At 35.0% G+C, this 18,294-nt stretch overlaps 1 protein-coding gene across 1 annotated transcript in view; it reads left to right on the top strand.

Annotated features, from left to right (window-relative positions):
- The window catches only part of PEX3 (peroxisomal biogenesis factor 3), a 166,654-nt gene that overhangs the window by 23,838 nt on the left and 124,522 nt on the right, over window positions 1-18,294 (top strand). The window contains exon 5 of the mRNA XM_053710643.1: window positions 8,445-8,488. Coding sequence (XP_053566618.1) covers window positions 8,445-8,488 — 44 coding nt within the window. The remainder of the gene's footprint in view (window positions 1-8,444; window positions 8,489-18,294) is intronic.

The raw sequence follows: 18,294 nt of genomic DNA on the forward strand, positions 1-18,294 counted from the left end.
GTATACAAAATAGCATAGAAAGTACAAAGTTTAAATGTAATAAAACTTAATCTGAAGTGTAAAGTAATTACAGGAATGCCCATTGGAGAAGTAAAGCAAAATCTACCCTTAGTACTGTTGATACCACCTCCAATCTCATCTTCTATTCTATTCTTTTCTTTATACTTTTTCTTATTTTAAATGCACATTTTCATCTCATCCATTTTTCTACTAGACCCTTGTGTAAACAGTGTCTTGATCACACTAATTTTTAAAGGGACATAAAACCCAAAAATCTTCTTTCATGATTCAGATACAATTTTAAACAACTTTCAAATTTACTTCTAATATTAAATTGTCTTTGTTTTCTTGTTATCCTTTGTTAAAAAGCAGGGATGTAAGATCAGGAGTGTGCACGTCTGCAGTACTATATGGCTGCAGTTTTGCAACAATGTTATACATTAGCAACAGCACTAGATAGCAGCACTATATCCTGCCATGCAGTGCTCCAGACAAGTGCACGCTACCTATCTAGGCACCTCTTCAACAAAAAATAACTTGAGAACTAAGCAAATTTAATAGACATGACTTGGAAGCTTTTTTAAAAATTGTATTCTCAATCTGAATTATGAAAGAAAAAATGTGGGTTTCATGTCCCTTTTGTTGAATAACTGGTATCCTAATAACTATGAACAGTTTCTTAAAGGGACAGTCAACACCAGAATTTTTGTTGTTTTAAAAGATAGATAATCCCTTAATTACCCATTCCCCAGTTTTGCATAACCAACACTGTTATATTAATATACATTTTACCTCTGTGATTACCTTGTATCTATGCCTCTGCAGACTACCCCCTTATTTCAGTTCTTTTGACAGACTTGCATTTTAGCCAATCAGTGCTCATTCCTCTGTAAATTCACATGCATGAGCTCAATGTTATCTATATGAAACACATGAACTAACACCCTCTAGTGGTGAAAAACTGTCAAAATGCATTTAGATAGAGGTGGCCTTTAAGGGCTAAGACATTAGCATATGAACCTCCTAGGTTTTCAACCAAGAATACCAAGAGAACAAAGCAAAATTGGTGATAAGAGTAAATTGGAAAGTTGTTTAAAATTACATGCCCTATTTGAATCATGGAAGTTTTTTTTGGACTTGACTGTCCCTTTAATGATAATTCTCTGAATCTACTGCAGACCTTCATCTTTCTTCCTTGTCTCAAAACAGCCCAAGCAAATGAATGAATGAATGTTACACAGCAACAGACTTGTTCTATTTTCAAAGTAGTCTTATATCTGCCTGGGGGCTCACAGTATTTCATCTTCTGTTGCAGTGTCTGCAGCTTCTAACACCTTTTCAGATTTCATCAGCCCCTCTGTAGGGTTACTGCAAGGGTCACACAATTACCATCACCCTGTTTTTCTATATCCTCTCCGTGTGTACGTCATTGTTTTTTTATGTCAAATAGCCCATCCTTGTTAATAAATATATGCCCATACTGAAATAAGCTAAAGTCTTTTCCTACTCTTCCCAATCCATTCCTATTTTAATTAAATCTTCCATACAGTAAAACATAGTTACTTACTCTTTTAATGCTCCTTATACTTATTTTTTATATTTACCTGATCACATAATAAGTTTTAATACATAATTTTTTTTTGCCTATAAAGCTTTATTAAAGAGTGTCTATTCACTGACCTATGTGTTCACTTACATAATCACCCTTACTTAAAAAGTTAACAATTTTTTTTATTTGATCTCATTTGTTGGAATGAAATCTACCAAAATGGGCCCAAATCAATATCTTGGGTTGTCTTTTTAAAAAAAAATATAGTTTTGGCAGGTAATTAAAAAAATAGAGTGATAGCAAAAAATGCTCTGGTATTTTGGCCAAGTTCTTCTCTGAAAGTCCCGGTAGTGAAGTGGTTAAGAAAATGTATAATCGCTCGTTATTAAACTATTCAAAGGGGAGCTATTGAATTGTACATGATCTTAAAAAGTAAATCCTACAAGAACAACCTTAAAGTGTCAGTAAACCTAAAAAATAATGTTATATAATTCTGCACATAGTGCAGAATTATATAACATTATATTAGTGGTATTGTTATAAAACTTAATATTGCCTTTTAATTTTTTATAAATATGACAGTTTCTCAGACCCGCTCTCTGTACTCTGCTGAGCGGCTCTGTTTTTATTCCACAGCGCATCGGGCCAGCTGTATAGTCACAGCCCAGCCCGACGCAGCTCTAATATATATATATATATATTAGGGCTGTGCGATATGACCAAAAAAAAATTTGCATTTTTTTTTTTTTAAATCGCGATTTTATTAAAAATGACTATAACACCTTCATTTAGCATTAAACCGTTTATTTAACACTACAGAATCTTAATGTACATGTTTATCAATGTCAAATACACTATTTGAGCATAAAAATACAAAACAAAAAATAGTTACAATAACATTTGCTGCCTGTGATGTGATAAAATAGTTGCCTCTAGCCAGTTATTAGGTCTTATGACACACAAGTTCACACAACAGTCATGTTTTATTGGACAGTCATTCTAACAGTGTGGACACAGTGGTATGATTAACATATGAAGCAGTGTAAGCATAGAGAAACCTGAAAATTGCTCTTTACAGCAGTATGACTTGTAAAGTTCTGTATATATAAATAAATATAAGTGCAGTTGGCAGAAAAGTAAGTACAATGAATGCACACACTGCTGCATGTGTTATTCATTTTAGTAGAAGTGTCCAGGGAAACATGAGGGATGTTGCATTGACAAGGTCAATCCTGACATCCTGCAGCCTGTCATATACAATCACACACTAGTCACAGCTATCCTGTAGTTGTAGATCTATATAAAAGACCACTAAGAAGTAGAACACATCAACAAAGTTATATACAGGAGGTAGTAGTACATAACAACGTTAACTCAAAACATACAAACAAAGCTAATTTAAATTAAATTAGCTGGCCAGTTCTTACCACATTGCCCATGTTTTATTTGGCAGTCAGTCTACCTGTGGTAAGAGTAACATATGAAGCAGTGTGTGCAGCATGTAGAAAGAAACCTGAAAAGTGCTGACTGAGGACTATCCAGCTCGAGTCCAGCTGCATGATTTGTGTTTCTAAGTAAAGGTAGTACAATGCAGCACACTGCGGCATGTGTTAGTCATTTAGCTGAGTGACTGTCCATGAAAACATGGGGAATGTGGCATTGACAAAGTAAATCCTAACATCCTGCAGCCTGTCATATTACATTAATTTTTACAGCTATAGCTGTAGTACAGAACACACTCACAGTAAGAAGTAGAACACCAGTTATAGTTAGAGTAACTAGTACAATACATAATACAAACAACTGAACTCAACACACACACAGCTGAACTCAAAACACACACACAGTTCTTACCACATTGTCCTTTGTTTTCTTGGGTACTGGGCAGTCAGTCTAGCTGTGGTATGAGTAACATATGAAACAGTGTATGCATTGCATGCATGGAGAAACCTGAAAAGTGCTGAGTGTGCAGCAGCATGATGTGTGTTCTGTTTCTAAGTACAGTAAAGCTATTACAATGCACACTGATGCATGTGTTAGTTATTAGCCGAGTGACTGTCCACTGTCCAGGAAAACATGGGGGATGTGGCATTGAAAAGGGCTTTAGATTCACAGCTTGTTTGTGTTGTCTTTTCTCTACCAGGGTTTTTTTTTTTTGACATACATCGTTCAAAGATTTCCTTATGCCGCTGTTTAAGGTGCTGGAATAGGTTTGATGTGTTACTTCGTTTTGCTGCAACACTCGTTGCACAAGTTTTGCAGATTACTTGGTTCTGTTTCTCATCCTCTTTTCTGAATCCAAAATATTCCCAAACAACTGATGTAGAATTTTTCTTTGGCACCAACAATTCTGTAGCAACATCAACATCATTTTCATCATCATCATCGTCGTTATTGTTGGACACGGACAGCTCTTCAGAACTCATCTTAAATTTTATGTACCACGCACACAATACCAGCTGGCACCAAAAATATGAGTAGAATCAGTAGATTATACTACCGCACACACTGCCAATATCAGTAGGGTCAGGTGTCACTGGCAAGTGGCAACCGTGGCACAAATAGACTAGACCACAGTCTTGCACTTGAATACAAAGACGGTGAACTATTGAATGGCCTTGATAATGCAGTTAGCCTAGCTCTGATGATGCTAGTATAACTTCTTCAAGTTGCAGAGCTGATGCAGCGGAAGCAGTCTTAAAAAAGCTTCTTAAAGATTTTTGATTAGAATCACACAATTTATTTTGATTAATAATTAAAAAATAGATGATATGCTTCTGTTGCAATTAAGACAAGAGAGAGACCACAGGCACTTGAAAGTCTTGATTATAAAGAGAGGACAACCATGTGCTATATGATGCAGTGACAGTCACCTTGATTGAAGAGAGAACACAGGCTAGCTGCACTTGAATATAAAGAAGACAATAGGCTTGATTAAGCTGTCACCTTGAATGAAGAGAGAACACAGGCTTGCTGCACTTTAAAGAAGAAAAAAATAGGCTGATACTTAATGCTATGATGCAGGCACCTTGATTGAAGAGAAGTAGAGAACACTGGCTTTCTGCACTTGAATATAAAGACGACAACAATGGGCTCGCATGATTAAGCAGTCACCTTGATTGAAGAGAGAACACAGGCTAGCTGCACTTGAATATAAAGAAGACAACAATGGGCTTGCTTAACTTAATGATGATGCAGTCACCTTGATTGAGTAGAGACAAGAGACCACAGGCTTATACACTTTATTGAAATGATTTAAATATAAACTTTAAAGACGACAACAATGGGGTTGCTCATATTCATCTTTATTTAGACTGAGGCAACACTGGCTTTCGCTGGAGGAGACTGACCTTGCAGTTGTCGAATACACTGGCTCTGGAGGACTGACCTTGCTGTTGTAGAAAACACTGGCTTTGGATGACTGACCTTTCTGTTGTAGAAGACACTGGCTGAATGGCTGACCTAGCTGTTGTAGAAGACAGAGAGTTTCAGAGTTGCAGTGCACCTGCAGGGTGACTTTGCTGTTGTAGAAGAAGAAACATGCTGCACTAGGATGTGGATGACCTTGCTGTTGTAGAAGAAGAAACAGGCTGCAGGATGTGTGGATGACCTTGCTGTTGTAGAAGAAGAAACAGGCTGCAGGATGTGTGGATGACCTTGCTGTTGTAGAAGAAGAAACAGGCTGCAGGATGTGTGGATGACCATGCTGTTGTAGAAGAAGAAACAGGCTGCAGGATGTGTGGATGACCTTGCTGTTGTAGAAGAAGAAACAGGCTGCACTAGGATGTGTGGATGACCTTGCTGTTGTAGAAGAATAAACAGGCTTCAGGATGTGTGGATGACCTTGCTGTTGTAGAAGAAGAAACAGGCTGCAAGATGTGTGGATGACCTTGCTGTTGTAGAAGAAGAAACAGGCTGCACGGATGTGTGGATGACCTTGCTGTTGTAGAAGAAGAAACAGGATGCAATCTGGAACCACAGCTGTTGGCTGACTTTGGTGAACTTGAGTAGATGACACACAGGCACTGTCAGGCAGTATTTGCTGTTGGTTGAACAATGAACATAAAATATTTTTAGAATAAGGTGGTGGTGGGATGGAGACAGGTTCTACTTTTTGGAAAGCCAAAATAAATGAATGAAAATTTGAAATGTATAAAAAAAGTGTTTTTTTTTACTTTGATGATGTCCCTCCCAGTCCATTACTGTTTCTGACTGTGTTGTTTGTTCATTGTTGTCAACAACACAGTAAGAAACAGTAATGGACTGGGAGGGACATAAAAGTAAAAAAACACTTTTTTCTACATTTAATTAATTTGTTTCCTAAGCAAGTAACATTTGAAATTAAATTGACTTATATTTTATTAGCTTAGCTATTTTTTTTCTTTCTTAAACACAATTGGTTAGGCGTGCTTAGGGCTGCTATTGTGTGGCTGCACAATGCACATGGACAGTTAATAGGGCATTGCAGACTTGACACAATGAATGCCTTGCACATTTAAGCATCATGCTGCTAATTTTGATATTTTTGCCAATGCTCACCAAAATGCATTAACCATTAATGACTTTTTATTGTTGCAGGCTGCAGCACTAGCCTAGCAAGCATCAATCATAAAAAAAACAATCTGACTTGCATTAATTGCAGAGGCTGAGCTACAATAAAAAATTATTAGAATTTTTTTTTTTTTTAAATAAATAAAAAATATTACTTTATTTGCACTTGCTGCAGCAATGCATCCATCCATAAATAAAAAATAAACATATAATTACACCAATACCCAAAGGCAGAACATACAGTGATCTGAGATGTCATCGCAGAAAATGCATCATGTCTGCAAAAAGAGCAGGACACATGCAGAAACTGTTAGTGGTTTAACTTTGCAGCACTGCTCCACATCGGGCTGTTCTCTTTAAAGAGTGCTGTGCTCTGGCTGCATTGTGTAAGTTTTTCTTAAGACAGCGCATTCACAGCAAAGTGCAGTTTAAAGTGAACAGTCAAATATGCAGTAAAGCTGCAAAGCAGCAGCCCATTGATTGATTGATTGACTGGCTCTCAGATTGTTTTCAATCCCAACCCTTAGCCTTTCCCAGTCTGCACCTTTTTTTATTATTACATTTCTGTGTTAGACCAAGAGAAAAGGAAACAAATTTATTCAAGAGACTTTTTACAATTTTTTTTGTTTGCAGCTAATTTGCAATCCAATTTTCAACTGCTGAAATATATTATAAAAAAACTTTATAAATTGAATTATTCTCCCGTTAATCAACACATTGCATTTGAACTGGTGATTTAGTGTAACTGCCTAATTTAAAATTGATTTTTAAAAAAATAACCTGCATAAAAATTTTCACTCAAAAAATCTCATCGCAGAAAGTGAAAAAAAGTTCTGCCTCTGGGCACTAATATAACTTATTTGGGAAGTGGAACATAAACTAATATCATAAGAGAAGAGATCTTTTTTTATTATTTATTAAAAATTATTTGTGTTATAACTGGACTTCAAAATGGTATAATAAGTGTAATGGTAATGTAAATAAAAAATTAACTATTTAAAAATAAAATAAAAATATTATACAAAACAAAAATATGTGCACTCACTGACTGCACCACTGTGTACTGTTTAGGAGATTGATGATCTATCTTCTGGGAATCTAAATCAGTATTTCTATTAAAAAGTAACTATCTCATTATTATCTAAATTCTATATCATTAATAATATTATCATCCTCTGACCTCTATACATTCTGATGATGGAGTAGAGCTAGAGACTGTTCTGTAATATAAAATTATTATTTTAAGCTTTTAACTGTATGTAACATAAATAATATAAATTCACAAATTTCACAAAACAATACATCCTACAAGCAAGTAGTATAGTAGCAAGTGCAACCCTTAATGAACAAACATGTTATCTAAATCCCAATGTTTACATTCATAATTTCACATGCATCACAGAAAAAAAAGTGCACTTTAAAAGTTTTTTTTTAAAATACTCACTTTATTGCTCACAATTTATTGCTCACAACTTTGAGCTGTCCCACCGCCACACCACCGATTGACCAACGCTTGACCAACGCCACACTACTCCCAGATGACTGCAGGTCAGGATGAAAGCCAGTTGCTGCCACACACTCATAATTCTCTGCAAAAATGGCCGTTTCGCGGGGATTCTCAGGTCCGCCCACGGCCGCACCCTGGTCCGCCTCTCATCCTCCCTCTCCGCCTCCGTTTTCATGAAGATCAAAAAAATTTTTTTTTTTTCAAGAAAATCGCGTACTCTCGCATGTGCGGTTAATCGTGCAGCCCTAATATATATATATATATATATATATATATATATATATATATATATATACTGTATATAATATATAAATAGACTGCAATCTCAAATGGGACTGGGTAGGTACAGGCAAAATTCACAGACAGTTGTCTCAGCCCTCAGTAAATCAGGCAGTTAACCCTAGACAAGCCTGGGTAAAAAGCCCATAGGGAAAATTATAAAAAAACATATATATATATATATATATATATATATATATATATATATATATATATATATATATGATAGAAGGTATATCATTTTTATTACAGTCAAAATACTTTTTCCTTTTTTCTTTATTTTAATGTGATTTACGATTTTTCCTTTTATGCCGAATGGCATAGTTCAGAAATATGGGTTGCTATGGAAACTAATAAATTGCATATTCCGTTTGTTGCTCTAAATCATGTTTTACAAAGTTTGCAGGAGGTGGGTTAATAGTTTTAAAAAGAAAATTCTACATTTTTTTCCATGATTTAAATTAAAGTGTTTTTTGCTTTATACACATTACTTATTTTTTTTTTAAAATAAGATGTCATACAATCACACCTATTTGATTATATGTGTATGTATTTCAGGCCTTCAAACAAGCTGGAAATATGGGAAGATTTGAAGATTATCAGTAAGTGCTAATTACACTTGTATTCATAATGTTTAAAGGGACATGAAACCCAAATTGTTTTCCTTCATGAATCAGAGAATACATTAAAAAAACACTTTTCAATTTACTTCTATTATATAATTTGCTTCATTGTTTTGGTATCATTTGTTGATGTAGCAGTTATGCACTACTGGGAGCTAGCTAAATGAATTTAGGGAGCCAGTAATATGAGGTGTATATCTGCAGCCACCAATCAGCAGCTCTTGAGTCTACCTAGTGTTGGTGTATTTATCAGCAGCAATTGCCATCAACGTGTTACGTATTGTTATTATGAATATTAATAATTAATAGCAGTATAAAATTATTGTCAGTGATATCAGCAGAATATTGTCAATACACTCCAGTAAGATGTTAAATCTCTGTAGTGTACCCCAAAATAACACTATTGAGATATCTATACATTTGACAACAATATTATTATTAAAAATGAATAATCAATCTCAATATAAAATATTCCTAAATTCTGATCAGTTAATCTTTATATACACATTGATTATATTTATGTAGTAACTGAATATCACATATGACCAGTTCTATCTATCAATTGATCAATATAATATTAAAATACAAAACAGGCTATAGAGATATCTAGATTAATCAATATTCAATGAATAGTCTGGTACCTCAGTATTATGGACACAATATTTCTATAAATTAACCTTAACTCAAAATGAATCGCTTATTAAATATCACGCATGAGTTATACTAGAACAATTTATGACATTAATCCAATGCTAAAATATAGATTAATGATTTAACATCACTTGATTAATGAAATATATCCCAATGTTATAATAAGAATCTTAGCTCAAATTCAATAAGTCTAATGGAATTTGCGGGAGATTATAATTCAACAACTAGCAAAAAATAGCCTTATATCACTTCAAATAATTATCCAGAGAAATGTATATATTATCAGCAGAATAGCCAATTTATGTGCAATTCTTAAAAGATTTCACAGTAAATAAGAATATTAATTAATTAATTATGTACTGCAAAAAACCCTCTTCCTAATGATAAAGTTATTTAGCACTAATATAATTAATTATGGACTACACAGGTCTCTGAAATATAAATTATAACTAGAAATTACACCTTAAAATACAGCTTCAATTAAACTACTGCTATAGAGACTACCTTTGATTTAAAATATTAAATATAATTAACAATCGCTTATACTTTACCAGCTCCAACGAGAGTTCAATCTCCCAGATAACTCTATTGTCTTATGTGATGAGATATTGCACCAATTTTGGAAGAGAAGTATACCCAATAATCTCTTATCAGAAAGAGGATTCCAACAGGTTTTTCTTACAAAGACTGTACGGCAAGGGTCAGTTAGTAAGTCACCAAACAAAGCAGCAAGAGCCCCTCTCTTCCTGTACAGAGAGTTTTTGTCAGAGACCAAACTCCTCCCCATTTCTTAATCATTCAATAGCATTTCTCTGGGTATGCCCTTAGCTTCTCATTGGCCAATTGTTAATTCAGTTCTCCCTAATTGAATATTTTTGGCCACAATACCTCATATCGGACACCGGGGGGACAACAGGAATTTGGAAACTAGTTCCATTTTTCAGCTACAGGGAAAATACACTTCCTTATATATTTTTATAAATATATTTTTAATATACTTATTATTTCCTAGTATTAATAAAACATTTGGCATGTAATTTTAATACCAAACATGGGTATATATTAAAGGGACACTGAACCCAATTTTTTTCTTTCATGATTCAGGTAGAGCATGCAATTTTAATCTTTTGGAATCTTTATTTGAAAAAGAAGAATGTAAGTCTAGATGCCGGCCCATTTTTGGTGAAAGACCTGGGTTGTTCTTGCTGATTGGTGGATAAATTCACCCACCGATAAGCTAGTGCTGTCCAGGGTCTGAACCAAAAATTGGCTGGATCCTTAGCGTAGATGCCTTCTTTTTCAAATAAAGATAGCAAGAGAACGAAGAAAATTGATAGAAAGTTGCATAAAATTGCATGTTTTATCTGAATCATGAAAGAAAAATTTGGGGTTCAGTGTCCCTTTAAATTCTATAGTGTATATATGTATGTATATATAGAATACACATATCCCTAGGGTATGTCTCAATACAATTTCCTACTTATAATATTTTAAAAGATGTATTTAAAAGTCATATTTCTATGAGTGGACTAGTAGTATAATCCAATAATTTCAATATGATATCAATCAATATTCCAGGAACCCTAACAATATTTAATTTCATAGTTTGCGGTTATATTGTTACAATTTTGAGTATATCTCTCATATCTATTATTCAGGGCACATATTACATTGACATTTATATACCAGTAGCTACTAGTCATATTTGGAACCTCCTTTGTTCATTAGATGTCTGAAAAACAAAATAAACTGTTATTTATTCTGAAATAAGTTGTTTAAACATTCTATATATTAATACAGATATTTATTCATTTCACTTAATCTTTAATATAGTATCCTGGGCATTAGACACATCTTAGATGTATATAACAGAACCCATATATATATATATTTATCAGTAATTTACTATATTAATTCATATGAAAACTATATAGACAATTGGTTTAAACTTTAAATCTTCAAACTCTTATGCTTTCAAATTACACAGGTTATGATATTTCTCCTGCTGTATTCAATAGAGACGCACGTCTGTATTTTGTATATTTGAACTCAGCATGGAATAATTAACACTTAGATAAGGGCTATATTCCCTGAAAATCTGTGTAACTTCCATTATTCTCGCAGATGGACCGTCTACTTCTTTAGGCAGGAAACTCCTTATATGGAAGTACAAACCTGAGAATGCCATGTGATAAAAATCCCTTTGAAGTGATCTGCTTTCACTATTTGAACAAATGTTTATCACCTTTGTTCTTTGAGGCATCCTGTCTGTGAGGTGTATCTGGTCACAGCAGGCAGTCAGAAGTCAGGGCCTTAATGAAACTTACAGTACAGAAGTTATATTTAAAATAGTTTCATATATAGATGAATAAATCAACATGATATCTATACACATAGCTTATAATGATATCTCACCTTTTGCATGACACTAGGTATCATTTTCAACAAAGGATTTCAAGAGAGCAAAACAAATTAGATAATAGAAGTAAATTGGAAAGTTGATTAAAATCAAAAGCTCTATATGAATCATGAAAAAAGCTGGCTGCTATTAAACTGACTGGTTAAAGGTACATAAATTTAAACTTTCATGATTCAGATAGAGCATGCATGCAATCTTAAACAACTTTCTAATTTACTTCCATTAACATTTGCCCAATGAATATTTACACTTTTTGAGTCACCAGCTCCTACTGGGCATGTGCAAGAATTCACAAAATGACAAAATTCACATGATAAAGGGGGAGTAGAAATAGGCATAACTTTGAAATTTGCCAGAAACAAATCTACTAATCATTTAAAAATTCAGACTAAATGCAATTGCATTGTCTTTTTATCATGCATTTGTTGATTATGCAAATCTACTGTATTGATGTGTTTTGGCTATATTCCTGGGTTGTACTGCCTCTATTTTTCATATGAACGAGCTACATTGAATTTAATGATGCGTCCGGGCGTACTGTGACTAGACAGCGTACCCGCGATGCGCATAGTAAAAAACAGACCCGCTCAGTAGAGCTAGGAGCAGCGTTCTGCAAAATTGAACTTCTTAATAAAATAGCTCTGCAGTACTTTGTTGTATAAAGTTGGCGCTAAGCTAATGTTATATAATTCTGCACTATGTGCAGAACTATATAACATTATTTTGTAGGTTTACTGCCCCTTTAAATACCTCACTTTCCAGGACAAGATCCTTATGCGTTTACACAAACAAAACATGCACCTAATGATAGGACAAGAAAAGATCTTACTTTTTCAGGACTTTTCATCTGAGACTTCTCAGAAAAGAAGAAAAATGTCCCCTATTTGTTCGAAGTTAATAGGTTTAGGAGTCCAAGCCTCTCTAATATTTTCGGCAAAGCTTAAAATTATAACCTAGGGCCAAACTCTTATAATAGAACATTTCAAACAAGCAGATGAATGTCTACATAAGCTTAACAACCTGCTTCAAGATAGGTGTCCTTAAAAAGATATGCATAGGAGTAATACAAGTCACACTACTCTGATATCTTGAAAAAGCCCGCACAGGTGAAATGTGTTGAATGAAGGAGATTTAGAAGCACCCCAAAGCAGGAGAGACGATTTCTGTCTAAGTCTCAGCCTGGGTGTAATTACCACTAGTGAAGGTCATAGGCTTTATGATACACAAAGCTCCACTCTAACCGAGCCATTGAGGACCAGCTGCAATACCCTTTCCACGTAACAATGAATCCCCTTGTTTAAACAATAGTGACGTGGGTATTTGAATCACATGACCTGCTAACGGTCCTTTTTGACATCACTGACGTCAGACGCCGATACTGGCTACTCGTATACAGCAGGAGCTGTTCGGAAGAATGATATCCACTTTTATATTTACTTCAGAAGGTACATCAGCGGATTTCTATACCCACTACTCGGTAGAAGATCACAAATTTGAGACCAACCTGATCGGTTCTTACGTCCTCTAACTCTACTCCATTTGAACTCCTTATAGCTATAAATTGATACAAGGAAAAAAACATGTTCGATAACGTCTCATTTTTTTTCCTCTTTTTTTTTTTTTCTGGACATTTATTTTTAACATTATTACTCTTTTTATAGACATACAGTGGATATCCCTAGTAGTATTATTTTTGAGATTGTGCACTTCTCATATATATTGAATACCCAGAGGCAGAACTTTTTTTCATTTTCTGCAATGAGATTTTTTTTTGTGAAAAAATTTCTGCAGTGTCTCTGAGGAGCCAGTGTTGCTGTGTTTTTTGCCCTTACTCAGTGTGCATGAGGTCAGGTTCATGCGCAACCTCGCTGATGTCTGCTGTACGTTCCCACAGTGTCAGTCTGCCTGGGTACCTGCTGTACTGTACTGATGGGGTCTATATGCTTATTTTGGAGGGGATGCTGCTCCATGCTTTTACTGCTGATGTATACTATATGCTTCCTAAAGGATGGCACTTAGAAATTAGTATATATATATATATATATATATATATATATATATATATATATATATATATATAAGGGATGCACCGATACTAGTATCAGTATCGGTACCGATACCAAGTATTTGCATGAGTACTTGTACTCGTGCAAATGCACCGATACTTAAACCGATACCTCCACTTCCTACCCATATGCTATCTTGTGGCTTTTTTTTCAAACTGCATGTTCCCATTTCATTTTAAACTGGAGTGGAGACTAAACTAAAAATAGTTTACTACTGTTCTGCCAATACAAATTGCTGTTATTTGTATTATTGTAGGAGAGATCACTGTACCTCGTTCAGACAAACCCCTGAAGTACTGGGCAGTTAATAAACAGATTTCCAGCTCTGGCTAAAATGGCCCAAAAATATCTTTCTGCCCCATGCAGTAGTGTGGAAAGTGAAAGACTGTTCAACTTGGCGTTGAACCTCCATACAAATGTCAGATTGATTTTATATAACAGCCCTACAACCCAATTGCATCACCCCTTTAAATTTAATATTTTATTGTAATATTTTTTATTTATAAACCTGTTCAGTGAACTTTTTTATTATTTCATAATGTCTTTTGAATTACAGTACTTTATAATTATAAAGAAGGAATCTTACATAATTAGTCTGTATTGTGCTTGGTAAACTGTCACATGACATTAAAAAAAAAGTATCGGTAATTGGTATTGGCGAGTATTTGAAAACAAGTATCGGTACTTGTACTCGGTCATAAAAAAATTATATCGTTGCAACCCTAATATATATATATATATATATATATATATATATATATATATATATATATATAGTAAAAACAAAAAGCAACAGGAGCGCACAACCGCATCTAAGTGCAGATTAAAAATACCTTTAATTATCAACAGTGCCCTACTCAAGAAAAGCACTCACAATTTAAAGATAAAAGACAGCATTTGTTTATACAGTTAAAGCAACTGCAAACCCGCTCTGACGTCCTCTAAGAAGTGTGTTCTGCCCAAAAAAGCATCCTAGCCAATCACAGGAGGGGTGTGTGTCCAAAGGGCCAATCAGATGTCTTCAAACATGGTTACGGTATAACCCTGTCATTCAACTGGCCTCAGTTAGGTGGTGTGTGTAGCTGAATCCCTTGGTCGATCCTGCGTGACACGGTATCCACTCCTCTGAAGGTTAACAATATATGGAAAGTCCGTTGTTCACAGTTGTGGACATAAAATAAGACTTATAATAAAAATTAAAAACTCCCTCAGCTCACGTTATACTCAAGTAATAATGCAAGTACAATGCCATAGCTCCACTGGGACCTGTTACACTCGACTTGCGTTTCGTTCCAATCAAGGAACTTTTTCAAGAATGATATGGGTTACTTCCTTCCTGTCTTTTAAAGGCAGGAGGAACAAAGCACCTCCTATTAACCTCTTAAGGGCCATAAAGAAAGGATTACATGATCTTATAATACATATGATTACAATCCATAACATACACCAATATAACAAAGTGTTTACAATATTAATTTTATATACAGTACATTTTAAAGGGGCCTGTATATAATATATATTTCCATTAAAACTACACATAACCTACACTACTCATTAAGTATGTCATATTATGTAAAGTGCATATAGAACTAATGTTTGAAGACATCTGATTGCCTCTTTGGACACACACCCCTCCTGTGATTAGCTAGGATGCTTTTTTGGGCAGAACACACTTCTTGGAGGACGCCAGAGCGGGTTTGCAGTTGCATTAACTGTATAAACAAATACTGTCTTTTATCTTTTAAATTGTGAGTACTTACACCAGTATCTCGGTAAGGCAACTTGGGTTCAGGAACAGGCCGAGCATACGCCAGTATCTCGGTAAGGCCACTTGGGTTCAGGAACAGGCCGAGCATACGCCAGTATCTCGGTAAGGCAACTTGGGTTCAGGAAGGAGCCGAGCATACGCCAATATCTCGGTAAGGCAACTTGGTTTCAGGAAGGGGCCAAGCATACGCCAGTATCTCGGTAAGGCAACTTGGTTTCAGGAACAGGCCGAGCATACGCCAGTATCTCGGTAAGGCAACTTGGGTTCAGGAACAGGCTGAGCATACGTCAGTATCTCGGTAAGCAACTTGGGTTCAGGAACAGGCCAAGCATACGCCAGTATCTCGGTAAGCAACTTGTGTTCAGGAACAGGCCGAGCATACGCCAGTATCTCGGTAAGGCAACTTAGTTTCAGGAAGACAAATGTCACAGTATAGTTGCTTAGACTCTGCAAGCAGATTAACATACAGTTCTTACAGCAGTGGAGTTTAGTACCAACAGCCAAGAAGTATATAGGTACTCACAGCAGAGGTACTTGGCTTCAGGATAAACAGATGTCACAGGTGCTTAGACTCAGCAAGCAGATTAACATACAGTTCTTACAGCAGTGGAGTTTAGTACGAACAGCCAAGAAGTATATAGGTACTCACAGCAGAGGTACTTGGCTTCAGGATAAACAGATGTCACAGGTGCTTAGACTCAGCAAGCAGATTAACATACAGTTCTTACAGCAGTGGAGTTTAGTACCAACAGCCAAGAAGTATATAGGTACTCACAGCAAAGGTACTTGGCTTCAGGATAAACAGATGTCACAGTATAGTTGCTTAGACTCAGCAGCCAGTTAAGCTTACAGTTCTCACAGCATGGTGATAGACACAGTAGCCAAGTAAGCATACAGGATACAAAAGAATTGTCAGAATACAAGCCAAGGGTCAGTAGCCAGGAAAGCAGTCCAATCTTTCATAAAGCAAAAAGGGGAATCCAGAAGAATGGTCAATCAGCAAGCCGAGTTCAGATGCCAGGGATCCAACAACAAAACAGGAATTCAGGAAACAGAACAGAGGCAAAAACAAAGGAAATCAATCACAATGTCAAGGCCCCAAATGATTAGTGAAGCAGCCCTTTATAGCAGAGCTGATTAGAAAACTACCTGCAGCTGGCAAGCAGGTGGAGCCAGAGAGTAATCCACTGCAGGTAACAGGTCTCCAAAAAGCTGCAAACATAAACAGATATCTCTGGTGGCACAGGAAATGAAAAACAGGCTGGGAACCAGGAGTCCCAAGTTCAAATCCAGGCACGGCCGTGGCACTAATTTATTTTTAAGATATTTTACAATAATTTTGGTCAATGTAATCATTATCATATTGGCATGTGTATGTGTGTATGTATACATATGTGTGTGTGTGTATATATATATATATATATATATATATATATATATATATATATATATATATATATATATATAATAAAAAAAATTAAGAGAAACAAATGACAAATTCTACCCAGAGTGTGTGTGTGAGGCTGAGAGTGAGGTTGTGTGTTAATTTCAAAATGACCTGCAGAAAGTTTTTCACTTAAAAAAATCCCATCGCAGAAAGTAAAAAAAAAGTTCTGCCTCTGGGCACCCACAAATATACATACACACACATATCTTTTTATATATATATATATATATATATATATATATATATATATATATATATATATATATACACACACATAAATACACACACATATTAACACACAGACACATACATACAGACATTCACACACATATACACACATACATACAGACATTCACACACACATACATACATACATACACACACATATACACACATACATACAAATTAACACACATATACACACATACATACAAATTAACACACATATACACACATACATACAAATTAACACACATATACACACATACATACAAATTAACACACATATACACACATACATACAAATTAACACACATATACACACATACATACAAATTAACACACATATACACACATACATACATATTAACACACACACTTACATATACACACATACATACACACATTAACGTATACACACATCACATTTTAACATATCAACACACACATTTTAACACATACACATATACATGCACACTCATTAACATATACACACATACACACACACATTATCATATACACACACACACACACATTTAATAAAAAACGAAGTATATTGGTATGCTCCTAGACTCCTAGAATAAATTTGTTAAGCCCTGACTTACCTTTTCTGCAATGAGCTATTACCCTGTACCGCACTGGAGTTCAGGAAGGGGGAGGAAATTGAAAAGAGAGGAACATAGTAAATATTTACACTGAGCTAGAACGGAACAGTGACACCTGCAAGTGCAGGCCAAAATTTTTTTATTTTTTTTTAAATATTCTTTATTAAGGTTTCAAGAAAGGCAAACATACAAAAATTGTCATTGAAAGAAAATACGAATACAGTGAATAATTACATTAATGACATAACATAATTTTAAAATGCACAACAATTGCCTCTGACACTATAAACCTACTGGACAATTTAAAGGGTCACTCTAGGGCCTTATAATGATGCAAGACTAACATAGTTATAGTAGGTAAATTCGAATAGATTGAGATCTCTCTTGGATCTCAGGTGAGAAACCTTGTTTTTCTCGTATAATTATGTATTATTAACAAAAGGTGCGAAACAAACCTGCAGAGCTGTGGGAGAAAAATTTGGTCCTTATCACATTGCACTGCAGGATATATGAGTATGAGCATGGGAAGGGTGCGGTACAAGCGAGATACACCGCTAAGATAACCCTCCTAAGTTAGGAGGTATATTATTTGAAAACAATTAGGACGAGG

The sequence above is a fragment of the Bombina bombina genome, chromosome 4, assembly GCF_027579735.1.
Source record: "Bombina bombina isolate aBomBom1 chromosome 4, aBomBom1.pri, whole genome shotgun sequence".
NCBI classification, from domain to species: Eukaryota; Metazoa; Chordata; class Amphibia; order Anura; family Bombinatoridae; genus Bombina; species Bombina bombina.